The sequence below is a fragment of the Phascolarctos cinereus genome, unplaced genomic scaffold (assembly GCF_003287225.1).
Source record: "Phascolarctos cinereus isolate Bilbo 61053 unplaced genomic scaffold, phaCin_HiC Scaffold_2;HRSCAF=192, whole genome shotgun sequence".
NCBI lineage: Eukaryota > Metazoa > Chordata > Mammalia > Diprotodontia > Phascolarctidae > Phascolarctos > Phascolarctos cinereus.
This window is the reverse complement of record NW_027555625.1, coordinates 381,675,107-381,688,913: the sequence shown is the minus strand read 5'-3', so window position 1 is coordinate 381,688,913 and position 13,807 is coordinate 381,675,107. Positions and strand designations below refer to the sequence as shown.

Here is a 13,807-nt window from a genome sequence, read left to right as displayed (position 1 = left end):
TGTGGATTGAGGCTCTCTTGTTGCCAGACAGTCGCCTTTGGAGGGACATCAGAGAATGAATTTCCTGGTACCCAGAATTACGAGGCTCTATTTTTCCTGTGGCCACTTCAGAAGGCACAGCTGAGACTGAGTTAGCTACCACAATGGCAAAAACAGGACATTGGTCTGATACCTCCTTTTATTATTGAATCAAAATGTTACCTTTTCTCACGCTTAGAAACTCTAATTTTGTTCCATCTAATCTTTACGGTTAAAAAAATTTCCACGGTATCTACTATTTGCTGTGTGTCTTGCAGTGAATGTTTTTTGTCCTTTGCCTAAAAGCATAGACATTCTGACATTGGCCCCAAAATTTCTAGCCAGCACTAAAAATATGCATGGTCTCTCCCAATCTAGACATCTCTCTTTTTTTGGGGGGGCTAGGCAATGGGTTTAAGTGACTTGCCCAGGGTCACACAGCTAGTAAGTGTCAAGTGTCTGGTCTGAGGCCGCATTTGAACTCAGGTCCTCCTGGCTCCAGGGCCAGGGCTCTATCCACTGTGCCACCTAACTGCTGCCGTGTAGACAAGTTATCTTTGAAGAGCTGGCTGACTATGAGCACCTACACAAACACTGCTCACTGCCTGGGCTAGCTTTGGGACATAGGTGGCTATTTGAGAGTAACCCCTGCCCCTCCCCCACCACGAAGCAGCAAACTTTCCCTGAAACAATCTTCAAGCATGTGCTACATTTATGATTTGAATTCTAATTTTGTCCCAGATTTAAGGAAAATTTGCTAAAAATCACAAAATGTCTAGAGATAATCACTGAACTGCAAACCCAGCCAATAAATAGGAAATATCCAGCACTTGCTGAATCTTCCCTAGATAGCTAGCATAAAGAATAAGAATAAGAATAAGAATAATAAATTGCATTTATATAGTGCTTACTGTATGACAGGCACCGTGCTAAGCACTTTACAAATATTATCTCATTTTATCCTCACAACCCTGGGAGTTAGGTGTTATTATTATCTCCATTTTACAGTTGAGGAAACTAAGGCAAATAGGGGGTTAAGTGACCTTGGCCAAGGTTACACAGTTATTAAGTGTCTGAGGCTGGATTTGAACTTGGGTCTTCCTGACTCCAGGCCCAGCACTCTAATCCACTGTGCCCCCAAGATGCTGGTTTTAAAAAAAAAGCTTTTATTAAGCAGCTACATTATGCTGGGCATTTTATAGATCATGCATATTAAGGAACTTCAGTCCAATCATCCACACCTAGGCACAGACCTCCTGCCCAATCCCTCCTGGGATTAGTGCTCCCACCCAGGAGCTATCTCTGAACGTTCACAGCTCCTGCACAGAGAGCTTCCGGTTAGAATCATCTTCTCACAGGTTTGGGGCTGAAAGGGGTCTCATAGGCCACCTAATGCAACCCCTTCATTTTACAGACAAAGATCCGGAGGCCCACAGGGGATAACTGACTTACCTGAAGCCACATAAATAGCAACTGGGAGAGTCAGAATTCAAACCCAAACCCTCCAATGCCACATCTGGCATTCTTTATAATGTATTATAATACCTTTCTCTCATACACTGCTTCTTGCAATGTGGGACTCCAAGCCAGTAGGCCAAACCCTCATGGACCTTCTCTGCCCACAAAGGCTCCATGGAAAGGCACCCACCCCACCATCCACACCCCTCCCCCTCCCCCTCCCCCCCCCCCCTTCCTCAGCAGCAGTGGAGATGGTATCTAGTAGGTTTGTTTTATTTTCTAACTGCCTTGTCTCATACCCATCCAGCTCTGTGTTCTGCTCTGAGACCCTTCTTACCGCCACCAAGCCACACTGTCTGACTGAGAATCCTTCATAGCCTCCCTCCTGCCATTGCTATTACATGTGTGATGGGGGGCTGTTGCAAGGAGGCAAACTCCAGCCCCACGGTGCAGGGCTTGGAATGTGGACCAGGAAGTTGGAGGGCACATAACCCCTCTGTCCATTCACTTCCACGAGGCTCCATTCTGGGTTCCCCTTCTTGTCCTGCCTCTCCAGGACTGTTACCGGCTGCCCCGCCTGCAGGCTCACTTCATGGCTGCTCCTGGCTGCAAATGGGTAGGCAGCCACCACCTAAAAACACACAAAGAGTGAGAAAACGGGGAGATCAAGGAAGACATAATAATCCCAGAACAAACTGAAGCAAAGTGGTTCAAATCCACATTTTGTTTTGCTTTGTTTTGTTTTTTGCCATCAACGACTTAGGAGGCAGTGTGGTACAGTGGAAAGAGCATTGCATTTGGAGTCAGAGGACCTGGGTCTGAACCCTGGTTCTGCCACCTGTAACCTTTGAGCAAATCACCTCATTTCTCTGGGCCTCAGTTTATCCATCTGTCAAAGGAAGGGGTTAAGCCAGATGGATTCTAAGGTTCCTTCCAGCTCTCAGTGTTCCCAGGATCCTCAGACTTTCCCATTCTCTCTGTTGGCCACTGTCTAACCTCAGCATTTCTCTCACTGCTGGTCTTTTACTAATGAGGAATCTGACACTGTCTCCAGCTCTTTCTCTGACTCAGACTTCAATGGCTTTCCAAGAACTAGAAATGGTTAGAGCTGCAAGAAACCCAAAACGCACAACATACATGACTAGTGGTACTCCATTTTTCATTAAATACTTCCAAAGATGAGGACCTTACATGGCTAATTCCCTTGCTATTATTATTTATACCCTGTTCTCAAGAGGACAATGGTTCACCCATCTCAGGTTCATGCCCTAGCTGTTTTCCATTTCCCTTCCACTCTCTTCTCTGTTTAATCCCTAGTTTTGATTGGTATCTAGCCATCCTTGAATTGGGAGTTTGATTTCCCTAGGCAATAGAGGTACTATTCACCTGTCAAAAATCCTCAGGGCTGTATCAGAAAGTATGGCATCTATGAAATCCTGGCAGTAGCCAGAGATAGGAGGGTGTGTGTGTGTGTGTGTGTGTGTGTGTGTGTGTGTGTGTGTGTGTGTTTAAATCCTGCCTCTAACACCTGGTTGATTGTGTCACCCTGGTCAAGTCATTTAATTTTTCAGGGCTCTAGACCAGTGATGTCAAGCTCAAATAAAATACTAAACCACACATAAGCATCCCTGCTGGCTGAATACTGACTCAGAAAACCACATATTAACATTATCTATGTTCTATAGTATCTTTATTTATTTTGTTAAATATTTCCTAATTACATTTTAATCTGATCCAGGCCTCACTCAGAAGTATTGTGGGCCACAATGTGGGTATGCTGGAGGTCTCTGCTCTAGATAATTCTCTAAGACTATAAGCTGAGAAGAAGGTGCTGATCTGCATTGTTAGAGGGAATATCCTTACCCAAGATTTTCCTATGCTAATTAACTCACAAATCCAGATCCTATCCTACACACACACGTGTGTATATACACAGAATATGTATGTTATACACATAAATATATGAGTTGTGTATGCACTCACATGTATTCATGGAAATTTATAATGCCATTAGTGTGGGGATCTTCTGCGTGAGGAATAAATAAATAAATAAATGACTCAGTAGGCATTTGTTAAATGTTTACTGTGTGTCAGGCTCTTTGGTAGAAGCTAGGGATTCCAAAACAAAAAATAAAATAGTTCCTCCCCTCAAAGAGTTCACATTCTATCAGGGGAGATAAAATATCAGCCTATGGAAGATACACACAGAAAAGCTGATTGCCACAACCACTTGTCTTAACACAGTGCCTGGCACAGAACAGACACTTAATAAATGTTTGTTGATTATTCATTGATTGACTGACATTGTATTTTATCTATAAGTTGATAAAGTCCATTCTATGCTTGTGAAAAATTCTTATCAGGCTTTTGCTGTTCAGTAGTTTCAGTCACATCCAACTCTTCATGACCCCATTTGGGGTTTCCTTGGCAAAGATACTGGAGTGGGCTTGCCATTTCCTTCTCAGCTCATTTTACAGATGAGGAAATTGAGGCAAACAGGGTTAAGTGACTTGCCAGTCACAGCTAGTATCTGAGGCCAGATTTGAACTCAGGAAGATAAGTATTACTGACTCCAGGTCCTGAACTCTATACCCATTGCTCCACCTAGCTGCCCCCTTATCAGGCTAAGTGAATTCCCAGTACCGGACCCCATCCAAGGAAAGGGCGTCAATCTACTTAGCTGAGATTACTCAAATAACCAAACTGAATATTTGAATGTTATAGGCAAAGATAATGTGAATGCATGTGATGAGTGGAGCATCCTAGAAAACTCTAGGGACCCCATGTACAGATACTATTGATTCTAGATGTCAAGTTCTTGTCTAATGGATTTGCTGCAAATATTATTATTAGTCTGTTTCTTTTCAGTTAATTTAGAGATGTTACTTTTTGTTGTACAGAATCCTGTTATTTTTGTATACTCAAATGCATTGACTTTGTCTCCAATGATTTCTTCCATTTGCTCGATTGGTGGAAATGGACTTATTCACCATGGCTGAGCCTAGTATTCCTTTTTCTTTTAGCATTCTACATTTAAAAAAATACATAGATTGCTGATATAGAATTTATCTTCATGCATGGTATGAGTAAGGCATCCAAACCTAGTTTTTACTATCCAATTTTTGCTAACAGTTTTTATTGGATATTGATTCTATTACCTAGGTTTTTCAAAACGTTGGTCTGTCAAACATTATGTGTATGCATGCATGCATGCACACACACACACACATATATAATGTGCATATACACATACAATATATATGGGCATATGTGTCCCAAAGGTGCTTTAAAATATTTACATATATGTATGTATATATATGTATGTGTATATCTATATCTATATCTATATCTATACGGGGGGGAGAGAGAGAGAGAGAGAGAGAGAGAGAGAGAGAGAGAGAATTGTTTCTATTTCTGTATTTCTGGGTTCTCTATTCTGTTCCATTGATCTGTTTGTTTTCTTTTGTGCTAGACAGTTTTTAATAACTTTTGCTCTAGAGTATATTACAAATTTGACCAGGCAAGTCTCTAGTCATCATTTCTTTTTTATTGCTTTTCTTGACATTCTTTCCTGTCTATGTTCCCATATGAATTTTGTCAGGACTTTGGGAAATTCCAAGAAATGACCTGAGAGGCAGAGTTGCACAGTGGGTAGAAACTTGCCCTCAGAGTCAGAAAGACCTGGGTTCAAGCTCCACCTCTGATGTCGGCTAGTTGTATGACCTCGGAAAAGTCATCTAACTCAGTGTTCCTGGCACATCACATGACTATCAATTGTAGAACTGTTTCTGATCTGCTTTGGTAAGGCTGGCTTCCTCAGTGCACATGATCACATGATCAGCAGAGCACCCCAGAAAAGTTTACGTACCCAACATACAGCTCCAATAGGTTTTAAATTTCAGGCTTTTGTTTGCTACATTTGCTGTAAATATTTTTGCCCATCTTGTTTCTATACTGTCAGTCTTCTCTATACTGACAAAATCAAAGGCCTAAACCAAGCCTCTCCCCATCCCCCACAGAAATAACCTATTAATATTTTGACCGGTATTATGTTCAATCTGTAAATTAGTCTGGGAAGTATTCACATTTTTACTCTATTTGCTTAACTTGACAATGAGCCAGAGGCATCCCTCTGGGCACTTTTTCCTTGATTTCTGTCAAAGGCATTTTGAAGTTGTCTTTATATAGATTTCATATATATAAGTTAGTACCAAATATGCGATACCCTTTGTTGTTATTATAGAAGCTATTGCTCTCTCCATTAACCTTGATTCTTTTGGGGAGAGTATAAACATGAAAATTATCTTTATGAGAGTCTCATACCCCAATACTCTATGGGAGTAATTTTACCCCAATTAATTTTTTTGTTGATTTTGTAGATATATAATCATGTCATCTACAAACAGAGATGTTTCTAATGTCTTTATTGCCAGTGATTATTCCTTTAATGTCTTTATTGCTTTTGCTAACATTTCTCTCTTTTTCTTTAAAGATTTATTGATGACATGATTTCACATCACAACCATTTCTAGCTATAACCTCTCTACTCACACTCTCTAGCAGGCCTTCCATTCTAACAAAGAAAAAGTATTAAGCAGCCCTATCTGACAGTACTTAATTACTAACATTTTAAGAGTATGTCAAACAGTACTGATGTTTATGGGTAAGTCCCTTTTAATTTCCCCTCCTAAGCTCCATTCCCATACCTCAACCCCAACATATGCAATTCCAAACTCAATCTCTTTCCCCTTGGACCCACCTCCTCCTATCTCTTTCCATTCACAAAGGTGTATCATCGTGGTACCATCCTCGTTCCTCACGCTCACTCACTCCACATATCACATAAGTTGACAAATCTCGTCATTTCTATTTACTCAATTAGTCTTGCATTAGATTAAATTAGATTCTCGCTACTCACACAGTGACCCCTCTAGTTCATGCCCTCTCATCTCCCATCTGAGCCACTTCAATAGCCTCCTAATTGGGGTTCCTATCTCAAGTCTCTCCTCAATCCACTCCATCCTCCACACAGCCACCAAAATAATCTTCCTGAAGTATAGGTCTGACCACGCTATCTACCTTCTCAATAAATTCCAGTGCCTCCTTACTTTTGCTAGAATCAAATAGAAGTGCCTCTGTTTGCCATTTACAGTACTTCACAACATGGTCCTTCCCACCTTTCCAGGGACTCTACGTCACTTCCCTCCACATACTCAGAGATCCAGTCCCACTGGCTTACCCTCCGTTCTACACACAAAAGGCTCCATCTCCCATCTCTGGCTTTCCCTAGTGCCTGCAATGAGCTCTCATTTCCTTCAGGGGGCAGCTCAAGGGCCACCCTTCCACATGAAGCTTTTTCTGATTCCCCTCAGTCATTGGTGCTCTCTCTTATTAAAACTAAAACCACCTTATAGTACATGTGCACGTGTATAGGTACATATTGCCCTCTCTGTTGGAATGTAAACTGCTTGAAGGACTTTTGTCCTTGTAGCTCCAACACTTAGCAAAATGCCTGGCATACTGGAGGTAATTAAAATGATAGGTGACTGATTTGATACCCATTTTCAGTGTGAATGTCCACCTAATTTCTTCCCAAGTATATAATATTAACTTGTGGCTTCAAATACATACTTTTCAATCACATAAAGGAAAGATTCTTATACTCTTACATTTTACAATTAAAAATATTAAAATGATGTACTTTATCAAAAGCTTCTCTAATATGACCCTATAGTCTTTATTATTTGTGGGTTTCCTGCTTTTGCTTGCATTCCAGTTGTAAATTTTACTTGAATCACAGGATCATAAATTTAAAGTTGAAAAGGACCCTAAAATACTATCTAGCCCAACCTCCTCATTTTAGAGATGAAGAAAAGGAGGGCCATGGGAGTGAAATGGCTTTTCCAAGGCTCCCAGATGGTAAGCGGGGGGACAAGGATTTGAACACAGGTCAAGTAAGGAATATCAAGCCCTGGAAATGGCTAAATACCTATGTGGAGGAAAGAATGAATAGGAGAGAGACCTGAGGCCAATTAGGAGGTTATTGCAATAGTCTACATAAGAGATGATGGAGCACTGAAACAGACTGGCGGCTACAGGAGTACAGAGGAGGGGGTCATGTGTCAACTGTTCAGATGTGTAGGGTGAGCAAAGAGGAAGGTGTCAAGGAGGTCACCAAGGATGAAAACTTGTATAACTGGAAGGATGGTGGTGCCTTTTTAAAAGAGAAGTTCAAAAGAGGAATGAGTTGGGAATGAAAAATAAGGAGTTCCACTTTAGATATATTTAGTTTAAAATGTCTATGAGCTATCTAGTTCAAATGGATAATATAGGACAAGAGCTCAGGAGAGAGACTAAGGCTGAATATATAGGTCTGGGAATCATCTACAAAGAGATAATACTTGAACCCATGGAAACTGACGAGATCACCAAATGAGCCCAGAAGAGTGCCTTCTGGTATACCCACAGTTAGGGAAAGGGGCAGAGAAAATGAACCTGCAAAGGATGCTGAGAAGCAGCCATAGGAATGGTAAAAGAACCAGAAAAGAGTGGTATCATGAAAACCCAGAGAGGAGAGGGTATTCACACGAATGGAATGGAATATCGTGCCACAACAAAGAATAACTATGGCAAATGCATTTTTTCAAGTGGGAAACCCCATATAAACTGATACAGAAAGAAATAAGGAAAATCAAGAGAATGACATACATAATGACCACCATAATGAAGAAGAACACAACACTGTGAAAGGCATGAAAACTCTGATTAATGCAATAAACAATTTTGACTTCAAAGGACTGATTGTGAAATACCCATCTTTTAGCAGAGGGGTCAGGGCTTTAGGTACGTGTTGTGGGCCAGGATCTTGGTGCAGCTGGGGAGGTGTGAGTTACTCACCCCTCGCCACTGTATTCTGTGTTGTGAGCTAAGAAGCTATGGAGTAAATCTAAGGCAATTTGAGTTAACTTTGCCTCCAGGTATATTGATCTGAGACGCAGTGGGGTGAACTTTGGGCAAGAAGAATAGAAAAGAGATTTTTAGGACTTTGGCAGAGAGTTTCTGAGATGCTAACGAGCTTCCTTGCCAAATGCTTTTACTGCAGGGAAATACCGTCCAATTGCCTTGAAGACAGCTTGCCCCTGGGCATATTTGAATGTGTTTTTATTAAAAGGCATGTTTATTTGAATCCTCAAGCTCTGAGGGAGCCATCTCCCTAGACAAAGATAGTAACCAGCATAGGATGGAATGAGGACTATGTTGTCAGACACAACCAATGTGTTTCTTACCTACATTCTTTTGTTATAAGAGAAGGGTCTAGGAGCCAATGCAGCTAACATTAGAAGGAAGGTAGAAAACTGGGAAAGAATTTTTACAACCAGTCTCTCTGAGAAAGGCCTCATTTCTAAAATATATAGAGAATGAAGGCAAATTTATAAGAACACAAGCCATTCCCCAATTGATACATGGTCAAAGGATATGAACAGACAGTTCTCAGATGAAGAAATTAAAGCCATCTATAGTCACTTGAAAAAATGCTCTAAATCATATTGATTAGAGAAATGCAAATCAAAACAACTCTGACGTACCACATCACACCTATCAGATTGGCCAACATGACAAAACAGGAAAATGATAAATGTTGGAGAAGATGTGGGAAAATTGGAACACTAATGCATTGTTGGTGGAGTTGTGAAATGATCCAGCCATTTTGAAGAACAATTTGGAACTATGCCCAAAGGGCTACAAAAATGTGCATTCCCTTTGATCTAGCAATAGCACTTCTAGGGCTGTATCCCAAAGAGATCAAACAAATAGGAAAAGGACCCACATGTACAAAAATATTCATAGCAGCTCTTTTTGTGGTGGCAAAGAATTGGAAATTGAGAGGATGCTCATCCATTGGGGAATGGCTGAGCAAGTTGTGGTATATGAATGTAATGGAATACTATTGTGCTATAAGAAATGATGAACAGGCTGACTTCAGAAAAACCTGGAAAGACTTATATGGTCTGATGCTGAGTGAAGTGAGCAGAACCGAGAGGACTTCGTACACAATAACAGCCACGTTATGCAATGACTAATATTGTTAAGCTGAACCCTTCTCAGCACTACAAGGATCTAAGACATCTCCAGAGGCCTCGGGATGGAAAATGCTGTCCACATCCAAAGAAAGAACTATGGAAGTCAAATCGCTATCACTTATTTTTACCTTCTGTTGAGGTTTGTTTCATCTTTCTGATGGTTCCTCCTATTGGTTTTAATTTTTACTTACAACTTCACTAATGTGAAAATATGTTTAATGGGAATGTAAATGTAAAGCCTATATCAGATTGTGCGCCATCTTGGGGAGGGTGTGGGGGAGGAAGGGGGAGAAAAATTTTCAACTCAAAAGCATACGGAAGTGATTGTTGATAAGTCAAAATAAATTAATGAAATTTTTTTGAAAAAAGAGAAGGGTCTAGGGAGGCAGGGGTATGAGTCACTGAGAAGGGAAATTGATATAAAACAGCATCATTAAAACTTTTTTGAAGCACTTGGAGCTCTCTAGCAAAGGAGAAAACAGAAACATTTGTGTACAAGGAGTGATGTAAATTCAAGTTGTCCTTTCTTTCAAACCTACCTGAAAAACAGGTGTGACAGTACGGGCCGATGCCCTGGGAGCCTCTGCTGGAGGGAACCTGAAACTGTCGCCTGACCCCGCCTGCATGCTGGGCTCCTCAGGTGGGACCACCTGATACGGCTCTAGTTTTCCAGCTGGCACATACCCTCGATAGCCTGCAAGGCACATGGAAATTTTTCTGAGATGGGTAGTTCGTTCTCTGGTGGGGATAAACAAGCTCCCAATTTCCTTCATTCAACAACAATTTATTAAGAGGCTCAAGCATTGTGCTAGGTCCTGGTGGGGGCGTACAAAGTTTAGATAAAACAACGTATCTGCCTTCATGCAGCTTACGTTATAGGAAAGGGGTCAGACATAAATGCAGGTATGTATAACAAAGTTCATGAGAAGAATAAAATGCTATTTGTGGTCCAAGGGGAAAGATTATTACTGGCTGGGAAATCAAGCAGGGTGGTTAGGGATCATATAAGTGAATGAAGCTGAAGGATTGGGAATTCCCCTATATGACACCTAACACCATGCCCTGCGCTTACAGATCAGCTCTGGCCCACAGCCCTGAGTGCCTACCTCTTGTATTTCCCCTCCTTTGGGTCCTGCTACCTTGAAGAAGAGGGGTAGACAATGAAATAAGCTCATTTCCCTAGGTTTTGTTTTTGTTTTTCTGGAGGCAATCAGTTAAGTGACTTGCCCAGGGTCATACAACTATTAAGTGTCAAGTGTCTGAGGCCGCATTTGAACTCAGGTCCTCCTGACTCCAGGGCCAATGCTCTATCCACTGTGCCACCTAGCTGCCCCGGGGCTACAGTTTTAATTGTGAAAATCCTCAGAGCCAGCAAAGCTGTTCCCAAAATGGAAAACTATACCAAAAGTGTCAGCCCCTCCCTATCCATTGAGAAGGCAATATGATACCCATCATCTATGTGAAATCATACAAAACATATTTTATATTAGTCATGTTGCAAAAAAGAAAGAAAAATAAAGTACAAAAAGTAAAAAAAATAAAATAAACCATAAGTATATGATTAGAGTGGTATTCCACTATAGCAAAATCCTGTGAGTGTGAACATAAGACAAAGCCTGTCATTTAACATATAGGAGCTTTGCCCAAGCAATCTAAATATCCTTCAGCCAAGAGGAAGTGCTGGCACCCACATCTGACAGTGACTGCAATTGCCACCCAAAACGGGAGTCTTGTACCAACTTTTGTAATACAAAGGCCTGAAACGGAGGCCTCCAGCACATACAGGATAGGACTCACTCAGCATTGACCAATGAGCCCAGGAATCTAAGAGTTGGAATAGACCCCAGAGGTCAGTTACATGGTCCAACCCCTACTTGAGCAGAAATCTCCTCTCGAGCACTCCTGATGAGTGTTCATCTAGAGACTTCTTGAGTATTAATCAAGTAGGAGGGAGCTCACTGCTTCACAGGACAGCACATTCCATTGCTGGAAAGCTCTGATTGTTTGGGAATTAATTCTTCATTTTCAACTGAAGTCCACATCCTTCAAGTGCTTATCTGTTGCTCCTAGTTTTGTCTGCTGGGACTTGGCAGAACAAATTGAATAAGTTAATAACAATAAGCTTGGCCAAGTAGATTGTGCCAGACTTGGAGTCATGAAGAACTGGATTCAGAGATCATCTCTGAGGTTTACTTGTCATGTAACCTGGGGAAATTCCTTAACTTCCATTTCCTCATTTATAAAATAGAGATAATTGTTGTGATGATCAAAATGAGATAATGTATGTAAAGGGCTTTAGGAACCTTAAAGTGACATAAATTGAGGTGTTAATACTTCTATTTCTATTTCTCTTCTCCATGACAGCCCCTCAGATATCTCAACACTGATCATGTACTTTCCTAAGTCTCCCCTTCTCCAGGAAAAACAACAACAACAAAACATGCCATTTCTTCTATTAGTCCTTATGTGACATGATTTTTCCCCATCAGCCTTTGTGGAGTGACTCGTGTGCTTTCCCCAGAGAGAGGAGAGACTTTCTAGGTCCCCTGTGCACATACCTCCAGTATCCACCAGCCAACGACTAGTATTGCCTTTGGTATCCCTGTCCTGAAGGAGAGCCACAATCTGTCCTCTCTGAAGGGTCAGAGCCAGATTTCCACTCCCACTGATGTTGCTTGTCACCTGGTAGAGCTTGCTAGGGCCATACTTGCTCAGAAGGGCCTGTACCTGTCTTTCTGCAGCAGGTTGGAGTGGCTAGGCAAAGGAGAAGTTGTGATGAGTCATAGAATCACCCACCATCCCAGCGCGAAGGGACACCCCCAGAAGACACCAAATTCAACCTGTTCCTGAGCATTTCTTTTCTCCAGCCTGAGAAGAGGCCATCCAGTCTCTACTTGAGAGGGAATTCACTACTTCCAAAAGGCATCTCATCATGAGGAAGGTTTTCTTTATACCGAACTAAACACGCCTCCTAATTCTGGCCGGCTTTGTGTGAAGAGCCCTGTGTTGAGAGGTGGGCTTTCATTCTAGTCTATCCTTCATTCACCGGGTGACCTTCAGGACAAGTGTCTTCTCCTTTCTGAGCCTTAGAAGCCACATTTATAAAATGAGGAGCCCAACTTAGATGCCAGAATGTTGGAGTTAAAAAGAAGTAGCTTAATGGTCTGTTAGTCTAAACTTCATTTCCAAGTTCCCTTCTAGTCCACAGTACTAAGGTTTTGTTTTTGTTTTTGTTTTTTTGGAGGCAATCAGGGTTAAGTGACTTGCCCAGGGTCACACAGCTAGTAAGTGTCAAGTGTCTGAGGTTGGACTTGAACTCAGGTCCTCTTGACTCCAGGGCCAAAGCTCTATCCACTAATGATTAGGGTGGTATTCCACTATAACAAAATCCTGCTTTTACAACCAATAAATATTTATTTGCTTCTCCTTCATGCATAGCCCTGTCTGAGCTAGGAATACAGGGGGTGGGGAGAGGGTGGGCCCGAGGGGAACACTTACTTGTGTTATTGGAACTGGCAACACCTTCTCAAAGCTCTGGCGGAAGGAGTGAAGCTGGGCACTGGTCTTGCCCAATGTGTCTTCCACCAGCTTCCTGAAGTCAGATTCAGAAACATGGCTGTGGGGCAACTGGAGAAAAGATACTGAAGTCAGAGATGAACCAGAAGAGAATGATTAGAAGACAGAAAAGCATGAAAAGCTCCTTGCCCCATGCAATGTATGCAAAACGATTGTTTCTTTGACAAAATCATTTTCTGTATTCTAAGCAGGTAACCTACTGACCAGGTATTATTGTTTTTCAACTCTTCATGACCTCATGTGGGGTTTTCTTGGCAAAGATACTGGAGTGGCTTGCCATTTCCCTCTTCAGTAGATTAAGGCAAACAGAGGTGAAGTGACTTGTCCAGGGTCATATTCCTCATAAGTGTCTGAGCCTGGATTTGAACTCAGGTCTTCCTGACTCCAGGCCCAGTGATCTATTTACTGAGCCACCTAATGCATCCTACCGGCCAGGTAGGACTCAGTGAATCTCACCTAGTGATTCAACTCTTATACTTACTCTAGCTGTTTGACTCTAGGCCAGTCACTTAACTTTGTTTGCCTCAGTTTCCTCATCTGTAAAATGACCTGGACAAGGAAATGGCAAACTACTCCAGTATCTTTGCCAAGAAAACCCCAAATGGGGTCATGAAGAGTCAGACACGACTGAAAACTGAACAATAACAACAACATGATAGTGAATGGTTATAAAT

At 41.6% G+C, this 13,807-nt stretch overlaps 1 protein-coding gene across 1 annotated transcript in view; it reads right to left on the bottom strand.

Annotated features, from left to right (window-relative positions):
- Positions 1–1,733: 1,733 nt before the first annotated feature.
- Positions 1,734–13,807, bottom strand: part of ARHGEF37 (Rho guanine nucleotide exchange factor 37) — a 71,183-nt gene continuing 59,109 nt past the window's right edge. Inside the window, exons 10-13 of the mRNA XM_020964303.2 lie at positions 13,056–13,184; positions 12,116–12,311; positions 10,097–10,251; positions 1,734–2,107 (exon numbers count right to left, since the gene is read on the bottom strand). Coding sequence (XP_020819962.1) covers positions 1,874–2,107; positions 10,097–10,251; positions 12,116–12,311; positions 13,056–13,184 — 714 coding nt within the window. The 3' untranslated portion in view covers positions 1,734–1,873. The remainder of the gene's footprint in view (positions 2,108–10,096; positions 10,252–12,115; positions 12,312–13,055; positions 13,185–13,807) is intronic.